At 38.0% G+C, this 21,103-nt stretch overlaps 1 protein-coding gene across 2 annotated transcripts in view; it reads right to left on the reverse strand.

The window, feature by feature from the left end:
- P3H2 (prolyl 3-hydroxylase 2) overlaps positions 1 to 21,103 on the reverse strand; it is a 155,501-nt gene that overhangs the window by 25,879 nt on the left and 108,519 nt on the right. Inside the window, exons 1-3 of one of the 2 annotated variants that reach the window (XM_034999821.1) lie at positions 9,407 to 9,650; positions 6,711 to 6,863; positions 5,314 to 5,503 (exon numbers count right to left, since the gene is read on the reverse strand). In XM_034999821.1, the coding sequence (XP_034855712.1) occupies positions 5,314 to 5,503; positions 6,711 to 6,863; positions 9,407 to 9,490 (427 nt within the window). In that variant the 5' untranslated portion in view covers positions 9,491 to 9,650. Of the gene's footprint in view, positions 1 to 5,313; positions 5,504 to 6,710; positions 6,864 to 9,406; positions 9,651 to 21,103 lie in introns of those variants that run through there. The other variant, XM_034999820.1, reaches the window with a different exon arrangement.

Raw genomic sequence — 21,103 nt, forward strand, 5'->3', positions numbered from 1 at the left:
AGTGAGAGGTGTGTCCCTCCCGTCTGCTGGAGTGTTCGGACTTCAAGGTCAGAGCCCCGGTGACACAGGGCATTCCTCACCTCGCCACACTCTTAGCACCATCTCATTATCTTCACTTCATGAGCAGAAACCTTCACAAAGGAAGTAAGTGACTTGCCAAGGCTTCCTGACCAGTGATCGCTAGAATACCGAATAGCAGATTCCAAACCTTGTGGCCCCTGGGCTTTCCTCCAGGCAGCACTTTTGGCTGCTGTTCCCCTTTTTCTACATTTCCTGAAAATGACACAGTCCATCTCAGCCCACCCATGCCCATCTGAATAGATGCCTTTCCTATTGAAGAATTCCGGGGCCTCCCTTTAGATACGTTGGGTGGCTTTAAGTGACCTGGATCAGGATCAGAAGTTCAGATCCCAGTTATGCTAAGGAGCAGCTGAGAGAAAGGACTGCCATGCATATGGGGAGCTTTTTCTCCTTGTTAATATTTTCAAGAACTTTTCCTAAAGGGGAAATAGAAACTATATATTTTAACATCTATTTATCAGGAACCTATTCTACCCAATTACAAAATAGTCCATCCCCTGAACATTGGAAATCCTAATACTGTAGGACTAAAATAGGATATGGAGTGAAGCCCAAGAATTTAGATACACATCCTGCCTTTCTCTTTGTTCCCTTTTCTTTGTCCCCATCCTTCTCACTGTAAACAGGTGAGGATTCTCAAGTGTAGGGCTATCACGCTCCCTTTAGCTCTCGGCTCTCGCTCATCCACGAATGAGCTGAGGAAACTAATGTAGCTACTGTCCCAGAGAAGCAAACACATCCTACATTTTGCTCCAACTTTGATTTTTACAAGGAAGATGGAGATAGTCTTCTCCAGAAAGAGAAGATTTTATTCATGCTTGTGCAGAGCAGGCTTTCTTAAGAATGATGATAAATGACTTAATGACTTTACACCCTAATTTACCACAACTGCCTCCTCTCAAAGGTTCTCTGTTAAGCAGAGTTTGGCTTGCCTCTTGATGACTTGAAGAGGGACCCAAGAGCACAACAGAAAGGGCATGTGTGTTTTCTGGTGTGTAGGCAAATGGGCCAGTTTTTGCATGACTTGGCTAACTCAACCCAATGCAGCACAGCTAACAGAATCCTTACAATCCATTGGTTCTTAACTGCAGGTGGAAGATGGGAGGGGAAGAAAGAGTTCTGTTTATTTGTTTAGCATGTAGCTATATAAATAGCCAATAAATAGCTGTTTTATTTCTTATGAAAACGACCAACAACCTTCAACTGTTTTCTCCTACTTAGCTGGCCATTGGCATTCCTCTTTACCTTCTAACACATGCTCCTCCTAACTCCAAATGACAAGCAAAAGGAAGAGGTGGAAAACACACACAATAAGAACCCAAAATCTGAATGAAGGTATTTTTCAACACAAGATAAACAAAGAGCAACAAAATGAGAGTCACAAAATGATATTCTTTAGGGCTTCAACGAGCACAGCCGGTAATAAATAACTGCATTGAAAAGCCATTTGTATTTTTAATGTTCGTCCAAACTCTAAAATTCAAATATTCCGGCTTCCTAAATACATTCCATATTTTATTTTTTCATTAATTTTTAAAAATTTTATTTATTTATTTGTTATAGACAGAGAGAGGGAGAGAGAGAGAGAGCATACACACAGGGGGAGCGGCAGGCAGAGGGAGAAGCAGGTTCCCCACTGAGCAATGAGCCTGATGCGGGACTCGATCCCAGGACCCCGGGATCATGACCTGAGCCGAAGGCAGATGCTTAACCGACTGAGCCACCCAGGAGCCCCAAAGCCAGTTTCACTTTTAATTTAGAACAGTTTTATGGGTTTTTTTTTAAAATATTTTATTTATTTATTTGACAGAGAGAGAGCACAAACAGGGGGAGGACCAGAGGGAGAAGGAGAAGCAGGATCCCTACTGAGCAAGGAGCCAGACATGGGGCTCGATCCCAGGACCCTGGGATCATGACCTGAGCTGAATGGCAGATGCTTAACTGACTGAGCTGGCTAGACGCCCCTTAGAACAGTTTTGAACGAGACAAGCATTTACAGAGTTTTGATAACACATTTTATAAGTTGTATTTCTTGTCTCCTTTCTATATCAAATGTTATTGAGCAATTACTGTGATTTAATAAGTTTGAGATCCAAGACACTTGTGTGGGAATACTTTTTAAAATTTCCTTCTCATAATAAATTGGGTATCTGTCAAATTCTCAAGAAGACTTGCCATATTTCTGTAATATATAATATTTGATTGAGCTTCAGGAGCCATGACTTTTTTTAAATCACTTTTCTTTATTGGAAGTGGGGATATTGTGATAGTTGTATTAAGTATTAAGATCCTTAGTTAGGAGATCTCTATTCTTTTCCAGCAACCAACACACTCTGGTGACCTCGAGCAAATTGCTAAATATTATTCTGGGGGAATCTGTCAGTTTTCCTAAATCAGATGTAGGACACTTGCCAAAGCTGTTTGGTAGCCATTGGTAGAAGCAGGTGTAGAGGAGATGGAGTGGGTAGAGACAGGGCACATATCCTTACACAACTACAAGATAATAAACTATAATAAAGGAAAAGCATTCCCAAATAAAAGATTAAGTATAAAGAAATACTTAACAGCTGATAAGTGAAACACGCATAAAACTGACATTGGTATCCATCAATCACATTTCAAATGAAAAGGATTAATAATACTCCATGTTTTAAAAATATGGGTCATAAATTGTTAAGGTCTTTGAGGGGGACAATTAGAAAACATCTTTCAAAATTTAGATTAAGAAGTAGATTGAAAATCAATTTGTTGGATGACCTAGTTGTCATCCATGTTGCCACATACTCAATTACCCAAAACCAACTTACTTCACCTAAAATCAATACCAATATCTGAATTATTGAGGACTTTTTCGCCAAAGGTTTTGTTTTGCTAGACCTCTGGCAGAGTCATTTCCCTGCATTTTTGTGAGCACTGTTCATCAAATGTCATTTAGTGATTTGCTCGAGGTCACCAGAGCATGTTGGTTGCTGGAAAAGAATAGAGAGGGAATGAAAATATATACAAGTGCACAATCATGAAAGTCTTTATTAAAGGTCTTGGGTTTTATTCCAAGTGCAATGGAAGCCTTTGGCGAGGGGTGGGGGTGTTCTGTGAACATACTATCTTTTTTTTTTTTTAGACCATTTTGTCTGCCTACAGAGTAAAACCTCATCAGCACTGGAGGACCAGCTAGGAGACTATCACAGTGGCTTTGTTAAAATATACTGTGGATTTGAACCAGGGTGCTAGCAAAAAGGATGGAGAGAACCAGGGAATCTTACATGCTCTCAGGAGGTAGCACCTATCAGCATTTGGTAACAAATCAAAGAAGAATAGGAATTAAGGGAAATGTTGGATTGGAAGATAATTTTTTAGGACTTGGTTTGAACTGCTAAGTGAGGGGTGCTTTTCATGGAGACCGAAAACACTGGCATTTGGGGAGAGCAAACTCACTTCCTTAATTTGCCATTCTACACCTATGGGTGAAGTTGAACATTGTTTTTTGTTTTTGTTTTTGTTTTTGTTTTATATTTATAACTTAAAACTCAATATGCACTCAACAGATATTTGTTAAACATTTATTACTGAATAGGTTATCCTTAGCCCATTTTTCAATTATGTAGACTTTAAAATATGCACCCTAGACTAAGAAAAGCATCGATTTGATTCCTAGCTTCACCTTAATCACATTGCTCTGAGGTATAAATTCTTCATTTAAAAAAAAGAAGACAGTGGATAACAATACCATCTACCTACCAGAAGTTGTTTAGAGGATTAAAAGATATATAAATATGTAAAATGTTTTGTATATTAAAACTGCTATATAAATGTTGCTTATTATTATGACTACCAATAAATCAGAAATAAATTACTACTAATAATAATTTACAAGTTCTGCTTAAATATTATGGATATTAACTCTTTGCCTGTAAATGTTTTGCAACTTTTCCACTTGTCATTTGTAATCTGGATTGATTTATTGTATTTTTTGTATTTTAAATCTTATGTAAAGTCTATCTTTTTCCTCATATTTCTTGTCTTTTGTCATGCTAAGAACTGGTTTTCCTCTCCTCCCATTATACACATATTTTCTTGCATTTTCTTCTTCATTTTTTTAGAAGATTTATTCACTTATTTTATTTTTTTACTGTTTTTTTTCTTTTTTTTATTATGTTATGTTAATCACCATACATTACATCATTAGTTTTTGATGTAGTGTTCCATGATTCATTGTTTGCGTATAACACCCAGTGCTCCATTCAGTATGTGCCTTCTTTAATACCCATCACCAGACTAACCTATCCCCCCACCCCCCTCCCCTCTAGAACCCTCAGTTTGTTTCTCAGAGTCCATAGTCTCTCATGGTTCATCTCCATTTTAAAGAGAGAGTGAGAGAGAGAGCACGAACACAAGTGCATGCAAGGGTGGGGGAGGGGCGGGGGGGGAGAGAATCCTCAAACCTACTCCCCGCTGAGATCATGATCTGAGCCAAAATCATCAGTCAGACCCTTTACCAACTGAGCCACCCAGGCACCCCTCTTGCATTTTCTTCTAACAGTTTTATTTTCACACCTATATTATTAACATAAATAGAATTTATTTTTGTATGTTTTTCATATGCTTCCCACCATAAATGGTTAAGTAGCTAATCTCTCCAATTAATGTATAATTCACATTACCTACTATTTTAAATGACACTCTGTAATATATTAAATTCTCATAGATAACAAAATCCTCTTTTAAGTAACTGAAGAAAACTATACAAAAGTATTCATTACTACATTGTTTATAATAATGAAAACCTGTAACTTCCTTAATATTCATCAGTAAGGGGACTGCTCAAATTAATTATGCTTTCCCCATATACTGGAACATCACACAACCATTTAATACAATAAGGTAGATCTACATGTATTACTTACATGAGAAGTGGTCCACATTATATTGTTAAGCATAAAATAAAACAAAAATAAAAATATGCTCAAAATCAGTATTCACAGTATTGTCTCATTTTTATAAAAAAACAAATAATAACTATAAATAAATACAGAAACATTTACATATGCATCTGAAAAAGTTTAGAAGCACAGTCACCAAAATTTAAAATAGGTAGATTTATTTACAGGAGATAGGATGGGTTATGTATATATCTTTCAGTTTTTATAATTTAAACTTCTGTATTGTTGGAATAGTTTTACAGACTGCATTTCCTATAATCAGGAAACAAATAAAGGAAAAAATCAGCTTTACCTGCAATGGCTTCATAGAGACCAGCTTTGTACCCTAAGTACTCATACTCTTCAAATCTATGAGGCCCCTCACACAGGGCTCTGCACTCCGTATCTTCACTGAAATATTCTCTGAGAGCTTGCTCAAAGTACTCGATAGCAAGCTCAAAGTCATCAGCCTCATAATGTTTAACTCCTGCACTGTAACTCTCCTGCAAAGAAGCAGAAAAAAAGAATATATATATATACACATATGTATTTATTTTTTCCAAAGAGCACCTCTGGGGCATGTGAATAGCAGGATTCAGGCAGACTCAGGATCATTTGGGCAGGGGGGCCCTGGGCTCTTGTGTTGTAGAAGAATAATGAAGGGTTTTACTGGGAGATAAAAAGTAACTTCCCTAGCTTCAGGGAATTATAAATAAGAACAGAGTTACCAAGCAAGCTGAAAGCTGTGGCACCACTCAATTTCATATTCTTCCTGAACACAAACACGCAAGACAATATTTGCTAACCCCATCTGAATATAGGTATGGGCATGCGACAAAGCCCAGGTAGATTGATGTGGGTGGCCATGACACATTCATTTTCCAGTCCTGGCCCACTTTAATAATAATAATAATAATAATAATAATAATAATAATAATAATAAGGCTTTATTGAAAATCTTCTCTTATCCTGTTCTTCAATCATCTTGGAAGTCACATGTCGAGAATGGGGACATCTCCAATTGGGGAAAAAAAAAAAAAAGCCCTTCCAACTTACTGTGATTTCAAGTAAGCTTTCATTTAAGTGAAAAATTATGTAGGTTTAAAATAACAGAATTTGGAAAGTACGGGTCCAATGGAAAAACGATGGACTGGGATTTGTGAAACCACAGTGTGCCCTGAGCAATTCATACTGGCTTCAACTCCCATGTGTAAAAATTAAAGGGTTGGAGGTAGCGTTGAAGTTTGGAGGGGGTGACATGTTTATATCATGTTCTCCTTTTCACCATATCATACTGCTTTTCTTTTTTTTTTTTTAATGTTTTATTTATTTATTCATGAAAGTCAGAGAGAGAGAGAGATGCAGAGGCAGAGGGAGAAGCAGGCTCCCCACTGAGCTGGGAGCCCGATGGGGGACTCGATCCCAGGACCCTGGGATCATGACCTGAGCCGAAGGCAGACGCTTAACCGACTGAGCCACCCAGGCGCCCTCATACTGCTTTTCTAAGGGTATTTTCATCTTCTCTCAATTTTTTCAACCCTGATATTGACAATATTTCATCTGAGAACTCTGAAAGCATACAACTGTTCCTGTATTAGAAATCAAGAATCAACCTAAGACACCCATTCCCAGGAATCTGCTTTGAGTCCAGTAAACTTAGAAACACCTAGCTCCTTCCGGTTAGGGCAAGGAAGGGTCCCCAGCGCTCACCAGATGCGGTTTGGCTTCTAGATCTACCAAGTGGAGTGCTTCAACACCAGCCATCGTTCTGTAATTCTCGATGTTCTGCTGCATTTCCATGTGCTCGGGGTTGGCCATGAAAAACGTGTGGGCTGCTTCCACTGCCTTTTCCAGCTGGTTAAGCTAGGGAGAAAAAAAGACCAAATGAAGGCACACATTTCTACCCTGCCTCGGAACTAGTCCAAGGGCTGATGGTTATAGTGGCAGGGCCAGCTTCCAGCTTCCATTCACTATGCGCAATCTCTATACTCTAAAGTGGGAGGTTAATAAACAGGGCTCCTAAAATGATATGTGGATATTCAGGTTTTGGTGAAAATAGCTACATGTGCTCTATTCTTTTTTTTGAGCCATCTACATTTCGGGGAAATTAAATCTTTCTGCTTCTGTTTGTTTCATGATTGATCAAAATATAAAGCTGCCAAAGCTGTGCCACCTCTAATTCATATTTTTGACATTTCTTTTATTTTCTCTTTTCTCTTTGTTTCTTTTGCCTTTGATCCTGACAATGGCAGTATAAACAAACCTATGCCTTTCCACAGGACAGGAATGAGCCTACCTCCCACTCCATCACATTTATAAGGTTTTAGAATGTGAAGAATACAAAACTAAAAGGAGTAAACTGTTCCAATGCATAAGAAATGCTGAATACGACACACAAAATGCTTCACCACACTCCTTTGATTGAAATGTTTGATTCCAGACTTACAACGTTGATGCTCATTAATACAAAAGGAAGAATTTTTAATAACCACTACATAGACACTACAAAATCTTCTCCTAAACCACACAATACACTGTTCTCCGTGTAATGCAATGATGCATTTTTTAAAATAAAATAGAATTAAATTTTTTGTATTCTTCACAGTCTAAAGCCTGATAAATGTGGTGCTGAATACAGTGCATAAAATGCTTTACCACACTCCTTTGATTGAAATGTTTGATTCCAGACGTACAACATTGATGCTCATTAATACAAAAGGAAGAATTTTTAATAACCACTACATAGACCCTACAAAATCTTTTCCTAAACCACACAATACACTGTTCTCTGTGTAATGCAATGATGCATTTTTTAACAAAACAGAATTAAATTTATTAGATTTAAGACATTGTGCTCTGTGCTTTAGACATAGAGAATGTTTATAGACAGATCTGTTTGCCCCATATCAGAAAAGTGAATATTCATATTAATAATCTTTTTCATGGTAAAATCCAAATTACGTTTGATCTATTTTGGAGTATGAAGACATGAAAACCCATCGTTATTAAAAAGTAAACATAAAATCATGGAACAGCATATCAGATTCAACAGAGTCTGTTTTTGACAGTCTCTCCACTCAGGTTATTAGTAAGAAATAGAAGTACGGAGTTCCCAAGTCCCCAGTTACCGCTATTTGGTGGTATATACATAATCTTAGCCCTCACCACAGAAAACAAAAACTGCTCTATTTTAAGACCTGAGATCCTTAACTTTCTCTAATAATAGTAAAACCTTCCCTTTTCCCCTTGAATTTGCATACGCTTAGCTACTGGTCTTCCTTCCATTAAATCTTGCCTTGTCAGCTTTCCCTGCCATTTTTACCTAGGTCCTCAATTCTGTGCTCCCAGAATGATTATGGCTGGCAAAATCACTAATTTTGGATGTGGTTTCTTTCTTAATTTACATTTTCTCAACTTCTCACTCACTAAATATGAATTGTATGGACATCTACACAGTGATGAGTATATAGGTATAGAAGAAAAACAATAGGTTCTAAACTAGGTGTGTGTCTACACTTAATGATCAAGTAAATCTGAAAAAAGTCATTTAAACATTTATGGCTCAGTTCTCCTTTAAGAAAAAAAATGTTCATAAAAACCCCATACTACCATCTACTGCATAGGATTTCAGAAGGATTTAATTAGGTAAAATATACAACTGTGCTTCAGAAATCACTAAAATCCTTAAAAAATAGACAATGGAATACAAAAGAATACAATTTATAAATGATCTATCCATTTCAAAGATGTAAATAACGATAGTATAAGATGAATGGATAATGAAGATGTGGTGTATATACACATACACAATGGAATATTACTCAGCCATCAAAAGGAATGAAATCTTGCCATTTACAATGATGTGGATGGAACTAGAGGGTATTATGTAAGTGAAATAAGTCAGTCAGAGAAAGCCAAATACCATATGATTTCACTCATGTGGAATTTAAGAAACAAAACAGATGAACATAGGAAAGGGAAAGAAAAAATAAAGTAAGATGAAAATTGAGAGGGAGGCAAACCACAAGAGACACTGAACTCTAGGAAAAAACTGAGGGTTGCTGGAGGAGAAGTGGGTGGGGGATGGGGTAACTTGGTGATGAGTATTAAAGAGGGCACTTGATGTAATGAGCACTGAGTGTTATATGCAATTGATGAATCACAAATTCTACCTCTGAAACTAATTTAAAAAAAAAAGGATAAAAATGATGATGGTATAATCTATAACTCCCCTGGACACATAATTTATGAGGACATAGTAAGGTCTTTGTGGTTGGTGGAAACTGTCTTTAGTTAAGAGTAGAACTATAAATTTTGAACAAAACTGATTAGCACTGATACACTCTGGTTCTATAGCACAAGCCATTAAAATTGATAGAACATATTTATGTTTTTCACTTTCTTACCTTCATCTTTTGCTCAGGCTGTTCCACTGATCGAGAGAGCCTCTGTCCTTTGGTCTTTTCTTGTTGAAACCTAACATATCCCATAAAGCCAAGCCTAAATGCTGCTACTCTAAGAGATCCTTTCTCAGCATGATAGCAACATTCAAGTACAGCAATACCATCGTATCCCTACTCCTCTGTGAGCACTTATCATACTCTGCTGTGCATTGTACTTCCCTGAGTATATTTGTTTTTTCTAGGAGAGCTCTATGAGAATAGGGACCAGATGACTTCTTTTTGTCTCTTTGTTTTCCACCTACTTTACATATAGATGATGTCTATGATATGTCTGAAAAAAGAGGAAAAAAGAACTTTTTTTAAAAGAATTTTTTATTTATTCATTTGAGACAGAGAGATACAGAGAGAGAGAGAGTAGGAGCAGTGGGGAGAGGTGGAGGGAGAGGGAGAAGCAGACTCCCCACTGAGCAGGGAGCCTGATGAGGAGCTCGATCCCAGGACCTGGAGATCATGACCTGAGCTGAAGGCAGACGCTTAACGACTGAGCCACCCAGGCGCCCCGGAAAAAAGAACTTCTAACAAGTAAATCTTTTGCACACAAATCAAAAAGTGTATTACATGTGAGTGTGCTTCATAAGCTCTAGTGGACTTAAAGGATAGTCAGTTTACTAACAACATCTCCAAAGTCACCATTCACAGAGATCTTCCAATACTGATTATCAACGAAGACTATGTTTCAATAACTCTTGAAAACTGTCAACCCCCACTGACGAGTTGACAAGGTTCCTTTTCTTAAATTTTACCACAGTTGTTGGGTTTTTGTTTTTGTTTTTTGTTTTTTTGCATATTTGATGTTTTCCCCATTTATTTTTTTTTTGTTTTCTCCATTTATAACCCAGTATTGAGCATCCTATCATCTTCCCCAATATAAATAATAAAAAGATTCCATGACTTAAACCATAAAACTTATTCATGAACTGGTCATGGCTTTTAAATCACTGTGAGCCAGTTTAGGAAACTAGAATTGGCTGCCAAAGTTGATAAAACAAGCCATTTTTTTTAACTGCGATCTTGATATCTTTGTACTCTATTTTAGAAATCAGATAGACACATCTGAAGTGATAGGAAAAGTCCAGGTGAACATGTGTATGCTGCATATAATGCCATATTTTGGGATGGAGATTATTATAAGGCCTTGTAAGTACTAGTTTTCAGCGAAGGAAGGATCTACCCACCACTTCATTGAAAAGCATTTCAAAAGGACACATTGACTATTTAGAAACCTCCAGTAGCTATCCGTTGGCCACAAAAGAGATTCCAGAAATTATGTACTAAGACATTCACAGCCTCCAGGATTTGGCCTCAACTCACTTTCTAGCAGAACTTCCTCATCTCTGCCATTATGCAAACTCTTCCCAGAAAGGTTCTAGAAGAACGTCTCTTTCTTTTTTAAGATTTTATTTATTTATTTGAGAAAGAGAGAGAGAGCTCGAGCACTGGGGGGTAGGGGGAGGGGAGTGGAGGGAGAGGGACAAACGACTCCATGCTGAGCAGGGAGCCAGATGCAGGGTTGGATCCCATGACCCTGATCATGACCTGAGCCAAAATCAAGAGTCAGATACTTAACCGACGGAGCCACCCATGCACTCCTAGAAGAACTTCTAGATGTTTTATAATTTACCACCTTCCTGTTCAAGAAAATACACATTAGGCCCAGTGCTCCAGTCATACCCAAATTCTTCATTTCACTCATTCACTTATTCAGCAAATATTTATTTTGTCCTGAATTGGTGCCACACACTGTGATAGTTGATAAGAATACCTACATGACGAAAGCAAAGACCCTGCTTTCTAGATCCTTACAACCTCATCGAAGGGACAAGTCTAAAGTAAGTAAATCATTAATTAAATTAATTTCAGATTGTGCTGAATGCTATAAAGAAATAAATGCACTAACAACACTATAAGAGCTGACTGGGGTGGGAATGGAAACAGGACTCTATTAGGTAAATTAGTCAGAGAAGGTCCCTCGGCTATGGTATTTTTCAGCTGAGACCTAACTATTGAGAAGCCAGTCATGAGCAGAATGGGAGGGAGAACATTCCAGCCAAAAGAAAGTCAAGTGAAAGGGTCCTTCCTGGCAAAAGACAATCAAGTGGAAAAAGTCTTGACATGTTTTAAAGAAGAGCAGGACTAAAGAGAGATATTTGAAGAGCTGGAGAAAGACCAACCACTCGTAGGCTATGGTAGAGTTTCTTCTAAGTGCAAGAGGAAATGTTTAAAGAATTTTAAACAATATCTGATACACATTTTAAAATGACAGTTCAGGGGCGCCTGGGCGGCTCAGTCGGTTAAGCATTCAACACTTGATTTCAGCTTAGTTCCTAGTCTTGGGGTCGTGGGATTGGCCTGTGTGTTGGAGCCTGCATGGGATTCTGTCTCTCCTTCTCCCTCTGGCCCTCCCCCCACTTGCATGTGCTCTCTTTCTAACATAAAATAAAATAAATAAATCTTTAAAATAAATAAATAGGGTTAAGCATCTGCCTTCAACTCAGGTCATGATCTCCGTGTCCCAGGATCAAGTCCCACATTGGGCTCCGGGCTCAGCAGGGAGTCTTCTTCTCCCTCTGTCCTTCCCCTGCTCTTTCTCTCTCCCTCAAATAAAATATTAAAATAAATAAATAAATAAATAAATAAATAAATAAAATGACCATTCAGACTGCTATGTGGAGAACAGATCTTTATTAGCAGGCAAGAGAGCACGGCAGTAACTCAGATGAGAGATAATGCTTTTACTTTCAAAATAAAAACAGGACAATCATGGGTCAGTACCCTGCCTTTCCCGCCCCCCCTCTTCCATTCCTTTCTCTTTCTCCCCATTTTGCCTATTCTTGCTATAGTGATGTTTCTCAGTTCAGACACATAGTACACAAGAAAACAGTTCTAAAATTTCCAAACATAGTTTAAGGAAAATATGCAAGTTCCCTGTCTTCTGAAATATGAGAAATATGAAGCTCAAATATTCTGAATATAAAATGTAGGACAGCTTATAAGACATATTCAAGAAAGCAGATTCTAAAGCACATTTAAAAATATAAAGAACACTGCACTCTGAGACAGAATATTTAGGATCACTTTCTAGCTTCTGAAGTCATTTTATATAATCAAGGTAGACATCAAGCCCAAAATAAGTAATTTCCATTCTCTTCTACTCAAACATCCACATTTTCAATAAAGAAGGGAATTCTCTTTCTGCTTTCACCACCCTAACTTACAGAATTCATCCAATATCATGCATTACATTTTGATGAAGTGCTGTATTTTTTTGCCTTGGCTCTTTATTTAAATTTTACAATATAGCAACTTCAGAGAATTTTTAACCCCATATGAAGTCTCTTACCGACTGAAAAGCAAGTAAGTAAACACTAAAGACATCCTGTTTCTAGGCCACAGCAGAATTTTTAAGTTTTAGTTAGCAGCATAAACACACTAGCTCGAGGAAAAGGAAGTCACTAGATTATAGCATGTACATCAGGCTAAACACTGAGAATTCATGGGCTAAAAACTAAATGTTCTTATATGGAACAGAAAGGATTTTTGTCTTTTGGTGATTTGTTTTTTGTTTGTTCAGTACATTAAAGAATTCACCCAGGGATGCCTGGGTGGCTCAGTTGGTTAAGTGTCTGCCTTCAGCTCAGGTCATGATCCCAGGGTCCTTGGATTGAGTCCCACATCAGGTTCCCTGCTAAGTGGGGAGCCTGCTTCTCCCTCTGCTTGTCGCTCCCCCTGCTTGTGCACGTTCTCTCTCGCTTTCTGTTGCTCTCTCTGACTAATAAATAAAATAAAATCTTTAAAAAAAGATCTATTAAGTTTTGAAACAAAATTTGAAAGCAATGTTTAAACTACTGGATTAAACTAAATCCTATGAATTACAGAGCTTCAAATGTAAAGACCGGGCTGTTAATGAGAATTCAATTTTATTTTAGAAAATTCCTACACATTTCCATATAATGTAGTCAGATTTTGAGAGAGTCAAAAAACAGCTATATGACAGCAATGTCCACAATAACCAAACTGTGGAAAGAGCCAAGATGTCCATCGACGTGAATGGATAAAGAAGATGTGGTATATATTACAATGGAATATTATGCAGCCATCAAAAGGAATGAGATCTTGCCATTTGCAACGACGTGGATGGAACTGGAGGGTGTTATGCTGAGCGAAGTCAGTCAATCAGAGAAAGACATGTATCATATGACCTCACTGATATGAGGAATTCTTTTTTTTTTAAGATTTTATTTATTTATTTGACAGAGAGAGACACAGCGAGAGAGGGAACATAAGCAGGGGGAGTGGGAGAGGGAGAAGCAGGCTCCCTGCCGAGCAGGGAGCCAGATGTGGGGCTTGAACCCAGGACTCTGGGATCATGACCTGAGCCAAAGGCAGACGCTTAATGACTGAGCCACCCAGGCACCCCGATATGAGGAATTCTTAATTTCAGGAAACAAACTGGGGGTTGCTGGAGTGGTGGGGGGTGGGAGGGATGGGGTGGCTGGGTGATAGACACTGGGGAGGGTATGTGCTATGGTGAGCGCTGTGAATTGTGTAAGACTGATGAATCACAGATCTGTACCTCTGAAACAAATAATGCAATATATGTTAAGAGAAAAAAAAAAAAGATAGCAGGAGGGGAAGAATGAAGGGGGGGAAATTGGAGGGATAGACGAACCATGAGAGACGATGGACCTGAGAAACAAACTGAGGGTTCTGGGAGGGGGGAGGGGATGGATTAGCCTGGTGATGGATATTAAAGGGGGCACATACTGCATGGAGCACTGGGTGTTAGACGCAAACAATGAATCATGGAACACTACATCAAAAACTAATGATGTAATGTATGGTGATTAACATAACAATAAAAAATTTTAAAAATAGCTATATGAAAAACAACTTTGCAATCTTATTTCACAATCTCTGGAGATGTTACTTTCCCTTAATGTTATTATTATAACTTGTAAAAAGACCCATACATGGAATTCTTTTTATAATTAAGTTATAGAAAGTAATTGCTTGTTTCTCTTGACAAATTGATAAAATTACTTTTACCAGACATTTAGGACTACATAATATAGTGAGTGCATTGCCCTTTTCGTCTAAGAAGCTCAGAACTAAATTTTATTCTCAAATATGGTTTCTTTTAAGCTGGTTTTTTAGTATATCAAACTAAAGATGGTATATTTCTCTTTTTTCTTTGACTTTGTTTTTTATTCCATTTCAAAAATCTAATGATATAAATAATTGCTTTTGCTCGGTAATCCAAAGTCCTTTTGGACACAGGAGAGGTATAATTTATTCACAAGATAAACCCTTGTAGTAAGGGACATTTCTAGTAATTAAATTCTTTCCTACATCTTAACCATCTGAGCCACCCAGGCGCCCAAATTCTTTCCTACATCTTAATGTAGGGTATTTAGAAATTTCTAGCTTGAAGAATACACATTAATTCACAAGTTAGGTGCTTGTGTTAATGTAGAAAATGAACTTATCTTTGCATTTATGGAATGTTAGTCTAAAATGTAGTCATGGATATAAGTAAATATTTATAGCTTTCAAAATGCTATTTGGTAAGGATTAGATGGGAAATGACATTTCTAAAGAGCAACGTTTTCTCTGTGGAGTAAGTTGGAAAGAAAAAATATGTATTTTTAAAGCATTTTCTTTTGCCAAACTGCTTATACTCTTTCCTTCAATCACTTATGGTTCTGGACCGGATTAATAGACTCTTGCTCTTTGTAAACACTGGTAAGTTTCAAGTTGATGTTTACAACTTAATGTTAAACCCTAATGGTGAGTAGCCACTGTCAAATGAGGTTAATCTCATGAGCTCAGTGCAACAACAGATCCTATCAGCTGACTTTGCTGGAAGGTTTCTTATCTAAATAAAAACCATCTTTCAGGGTAAGGAAAACACTAAAGTGAAGAAGCAGGACTTTTAAACATACCATGTCAGATTAGAGAGTATTTAAAACAAAAAGTCCTTGAAGTTTCTGAAAAATAAGAAGAAAACCTCAGAATATTAGCCAAAAAGTACGTGTGTGCTTAATTGGACAAAATCCCCTGAGCCATCTGTGGACTGTATTGTCTAACTTCCTAACAAGAGGACAGCCAAGACTTGGATGCTCCCTGGTAAGGAGAGAGTATACTGTCTTAGTGATGGAATGTGGGCAAGTCATCTCTGCCACAGAGCCAATGAAACTAGCGTGTGTGGCTTATTGGTATGTTACTGTTGTTTTTGGTTCTAAACACGAGGACAGGGTGAGATTGAATAACTGGGCAGGCATCTAAACCTCTGCAGTATTGTCCAGAAGTCTCCCTTGAGGTGTCAGAGGATGACTAATGGTTACTGAAAAGAAGGTTCGGGCCAAGATCTATCTGTCATTTGCTTCCTGCTACTGTTTTTGGAAACACAGCTTTAATCTTCTTCAGAAATTTCTTTGAAGGGCAGATGTCCCTCATTTTGTATTACAGTTTTGCCAGCATCCCATGACTATTTTAGTAGTCATCCCTTTAACTGGTAAAGAATCTTATTTGTGTCTGATTATAAAAAATAAACAGAAATCCAATGTCCCCCTTTTGTGAGCTCAGAACTGTTTTCCTCTCCTTTGTGACCCCCATGTTGATGAGCATGATCTTGTTTGTGAGGTTAAGCAGAATTTACCCTCTGTACTGTTGTACAGTTTGCAAAGCACTTCACAATACAACTAAGCAAAGTAAAAGCAGTAACAACGATCATTTATTGAGTGACTACTCTTTTCTTATTTTGAAATTCTTCAAAAAGCTAGAGGATGAATCCCCTACCTCACCTCGGGCCCAGTGCAGAAGTACTTGATCATTATTTTACAAGGGCACATTATGATACAAACAGTGAGCCGTAGTACCACGAGAAGCCAGTGCTGGGATAGACGGAGTGGCCCTTAATGAACTTTCCGGTATGAAAACAAATTTTGTTGTTATAACAGTTCACTCATGCTTTGCTTCTGCCTGGTTTTCATTATGATAAATGGAGATGAATGTTGTCTTTCCCTAGTGACCCATTAAAAAAAGTTCTAGCTGGTCATGACATCCCTGGAGCCAGCAGCCAGCTCCCTAATTGCTCACTCCCAGAGTGATATCTCTGCAGTCATTGGCAGCCAGAACACATTGCCCCCTCCCCGAACTGTATAAACTTGCAATCGTTTGACTTAATTTGTCAAATATGATTGCAAAATGCAATTAACCACGGACTTGGGCTTTCTAACTTCTAAGCGATCCTTTAAAAATCAACAGTGAAATAGCTTAATACAGACTTGGCACTGATTTTTCTGCTCGTGAGAATGTTAAAAAAAAAAAAAGAAAGAAAGAATTTCAAAGACTTATGTGCCTGCAACATTGTTTTGTGAAATAACAAAGTGATGGGCATAAAATGCTTGTCATGGGCAAGAAGGAACGGGAGCCCCAGAATTGAGACTCAAAGTGCAGGTTTACTTCCTGTTTCTCTCCTAAGCGCCCACGTTTCCTGAGTGGATTGCGGCTGGGGGCACACAGTCAGGGAAATGAAGTAATAAATTGGGCCTTGCCTTGTTAAAAGTGTTAAAAGTGCTAGGGTGACACTGGAGATAGCCTGGCAAAATTGATAATTTTGAGGAGAGCTTTAGAGTTTAGTGACCATAAGAAAAATTGCTGTCATTAGCATTTCCAACATCTCCCTTCTACTTTGTGTTTTTGAAACAAATTTAACATTCCGCCCAAACCACTCCACTGTAAGCAATATAAGAAAAGCAAACAGGCAAATCAAATCAAAAGCTTTTCCACTTGTACCTTTTGGTATAAATATGCCACATTCCTCTTTGAAGTACAAACTCTCTCTAGCCCCAGTAAGGGTGGGGAGATTTACTTCAAAATGTATTTCAAAACATTTACTTCATCTCACATCAAGGAATGTACCATGGCTGCAAGCCAAAGGGAGTTTCACTCCAAAGACCCTTCTCGGAGGGGACTTCAAGGGGACTTCAAGAAGAGACTAAAGAGTCCCTTCAGGTATTCAACCTATCAAGCTGACTAGTGGGTGTTCCTAACCTGACAGGCCACATGGTCTTATTAAAGAGGTGGTTTTGATGATCGAGTTCTTTCAGTGTTCCATAAGCTCCCCTGGCCTCACACCTGCACTTTTTAAAGCATTCAGCCACAGCAATAACCTTCAGGCTGTATTGTAAATTCAAGATCCCTGCCATATACACAAGTTAAATATAAACACAAGCATTTTCTCTGTACCTCGGCCAAGAGCCTGTACTGGAAAGAAGTTCCAGTCCATCTGAATATCTGAGGCGGTTAAAGCTTGGAGGAAATTCACTTATATACTGAACTTATCAGGTAGCCCATCAAATCTTGGGTTACTTTTGTGACACCTTCATTGGTCTGTGAATACTAATTTCCATTAGCCATAGATAACCAGGGCTAGAAAAGCTCTTTCAATTACTTACCACCACGGCCTCAAGTGGAAAAAGGATGAGCACAGAAAATTAATGGCAAGGCTGTGGTTTGCTGATCACCTCTGCCATAGAAAGAACTATGATAGATGTTCTGTGAGGATATAAAATATTTAAATATTTAATTTAATATTTAAAATATTTACAATATCGTCCTTGATCTTTTATGAAACACAGTCCAATAGGTCAAGGAGATGTACACAGACTATTAATATTGAGAACTAAGTTTCTACCAGATTAGAGGGCAGAGTAAGTGGGTAACAGGCAACACAATGCTATAGAAATTAAGTGAAATTTGAAATCACAGTAACCTGGGAGGTTCAGGGAAGGCCTCACTGAGAAAGTGGGACTGAGGCCAGGTCATGAAGAATGAAAAACATGTGGATGTCTCAGATGCAGAATTGGGTGAGCAGCAAGAAATGAGAATGATTCATGTTTTTATAGAAGTCATTTGGCTAACCTGGCTCATATGCAAGGTCTAGATTACAGAGTAATGGGGAAGAAGGATGAACAGGGATATACTATGGGGCTCTTTGAACACTAAACCAAGGTGTTTTTATTCTTGTAAAAAGAGATACAGATATATCTATGTGTGTATGTCCGTGAGTGTAGTCATGAAAATCTCCCCTGCCTCATTCCAAAAGGCATTTGAGAAATACAAACTACAATATTTGAGGAAACTATGGATAACCTTTTTCTTCAGACTTTTTTTTTTTTTAGGGTAAGTTTAGGTTCACAGCAAAATTGAAAGGAAAAGAATGGAGATTTCCTGTATCTCCCTTACCCCCACATGGACGTAGTCTCTCCCATTATCAACATCCCCACGCAGAGTGGTCAACTGCATTGACACATCATAACCACCCAAAGTCCATAGGTTTCACTCTTGGTATTGTACGCTCTGTGGAATGTATAATATATAATGTATAATGACAGACATATATCAGTATCATACAGAGCATTTTTGTGCCCTAAAATCCTCTGTTCTCCATCTACTCCTTCCTCCCTGCTCCAACCCCTGATTTATTTACTTTCTCCATAGTCTTGTCTTTTCCAGAATGTCATATAGTTGCAATCCATACAGTAGTGTGTCTTTTCAGATTGGTGTCTTTCGCTTAGTAATATACATTTAAAGTTCCTCCATGTCTTCTCATGGCTTGAAAGCTCATTTCTTTTTAACATTAAATAACAGTCCATCATCTGGATGTACCACAGTTTATCCATTCACCTACTGAGGGACACCTTGGTTGCTTCAAAGTTTCCGTAATTGTTGAAAAAGAGCTGCTATAAGCATCCATGTGTAGCTTTTTGTGGGTACACAAGTTTTCCTTGGTATTTTCCTTTGGGTAAATACCAAGGAGCAAGATTGCTAGATGGGTATATAAGAGCAGTGTAATTTTGTAATAAACCGCCAAACTGTCTTCTGGAGTGGCCTCACCATTTTGCATTCTCACCAGCAGTGAATGAAAAGCGCTCACTGCTCCATGTCCTCACCAGCATTGATGTTCTCAGCATTCTGGATTTGGGTCATTATAAAAGATGTGTTGCGGTGTTGTTGTTGTTGTTTTTTTTAAGATTTTATTTATTTGAGAGCGAGAGCACATGAGAGGGGGGAGGGTCAGAGGGAGAAGCAGACTCCCTGCCGAGCAGGGAGCCCGATGCGGGACTCGATCCCGGGAGTCCAGGATCATGACCTGAGCCGAAGGCAGTCGCTTAACCAACTGAGCCACCCAGGCGCCCCACGGTGTTGTTTTAATTTCCATTTCCCTAATGACGTATGATGTGGAGGATTCTTTTCATATACTTATTTATCATCTGTATATCTTCTTTGGTGATATGTCTGTTAAGATCTTTGGCCCATTTTTTAATTGGGTTGTTTTCTTATTTTTGAATTTTAATAGTTCTTTACATATTGGGTAACAACTCTATCTCAAATGTGTCTTTTGTAAATATTTTTTCCAAGACTGTTTTCTTTTTTGGCTTCCAATTTTCTTGACATTGTCTTCTGCAGAACAGAAATTTTAATTTAGTCCAGCCTTCAATTATTTCTTTCATGGATGGTGCCTTTGATGTTGTATCCAAAATCTACTGTCATACCCACGTTCATCTATGCTATCTTCAACAAGTTTTACAGTTTTGCATTTAGGTCTATGATCAATTTTGAGTTTTTATTTGTCAAGGACATACGTTCTCTATGTAGGCTCACTTTTTGCATGTGAATGTCCAGTTGTTCCTGCACCACTTGGAGACATTGTTCCATTGTACTTCCTTCGGTCCTTTGTCAAAGATTAGTGGACTATTTGTGTATGAATCGATTTCTGGGCTTTTTATTTTGTTCTATTGATCTGTATGTTTACTCCTTTGCCATACTGCATTGTCTTGGATACTGTAACTTTATAGTAAGTCTTGAAGTTGGATAATGATAGTCTTCCAATTTTGTTCTTCTCCATCAATATCGTGTTGGCTCTTTTGAGTCTTTCCCCCCACCATATAAACTTTAGAATCTGTGAGTATCTGTGGGTATCTGTGAAATAAACTTCTAGGATTTTGATTGGGATTATACTGAAGCTACAGAACTGACATCTTCCCAACTGACTGCCAGTAGTGAGTTTTCCTTTCCTAGGAACATGGAATCTCTACTTATTTAGTTCTTTGATTTCATTCATCAGAGTTTTGTACTTCTCATCTATATCTTGTACACATTTTTCATAATTACACCAAAGTATTTCATTTTGTGGGGTGCTAATGTAAATGTTACTGTGTTTTTAAATTTCAAATACCACTTATTCATTGCTGGTATACAGGAAAGGGATTGATTTCTGTATATTAACTTCGTATCCTGCAACCTTTCTATAATGATTTATTAGTTCCAGGAATTTTTTTTCCAATTCTTTCTTATTTTCTACATAGATGATCATGTCATCTGTGAACAGTTTGATCTCTTCTTTCCTGATCATATACCTTTTATTTCCTTTCCTTGTCTTATTGCATTAGCAAGGACTTCCAGTAAGAAGTTAAAAATAAGTGGTGAGAGGGGGCATCCTTGCCTGTGTACCTGATCTTGGTGGGGAAGCTTCAAATTTCTCACTATTAAGAATGTTAGGGGCGCCTGGATGGCCCAGTCACTGGGCATCTACCTGGGATCGAGCCCCACATCGGGCTCCTTGCTCAGTGGGAA

This window comes from Mirounga leonina, unplaced genomic scaffold (genome assembly GCF_011800145.1).
Source record: "Mirounga leonina isolate KUSES-001 unplaced genomic scaffold, KU_Mleo_1.0 Mir_115, whole genome shotgun sequence".
Lineage (NCBI taxonomy): Eukaryota > Metazoa > Chordata > Mammalia > Carnivora > Phocidae > Mirounga > Mirounga leonina.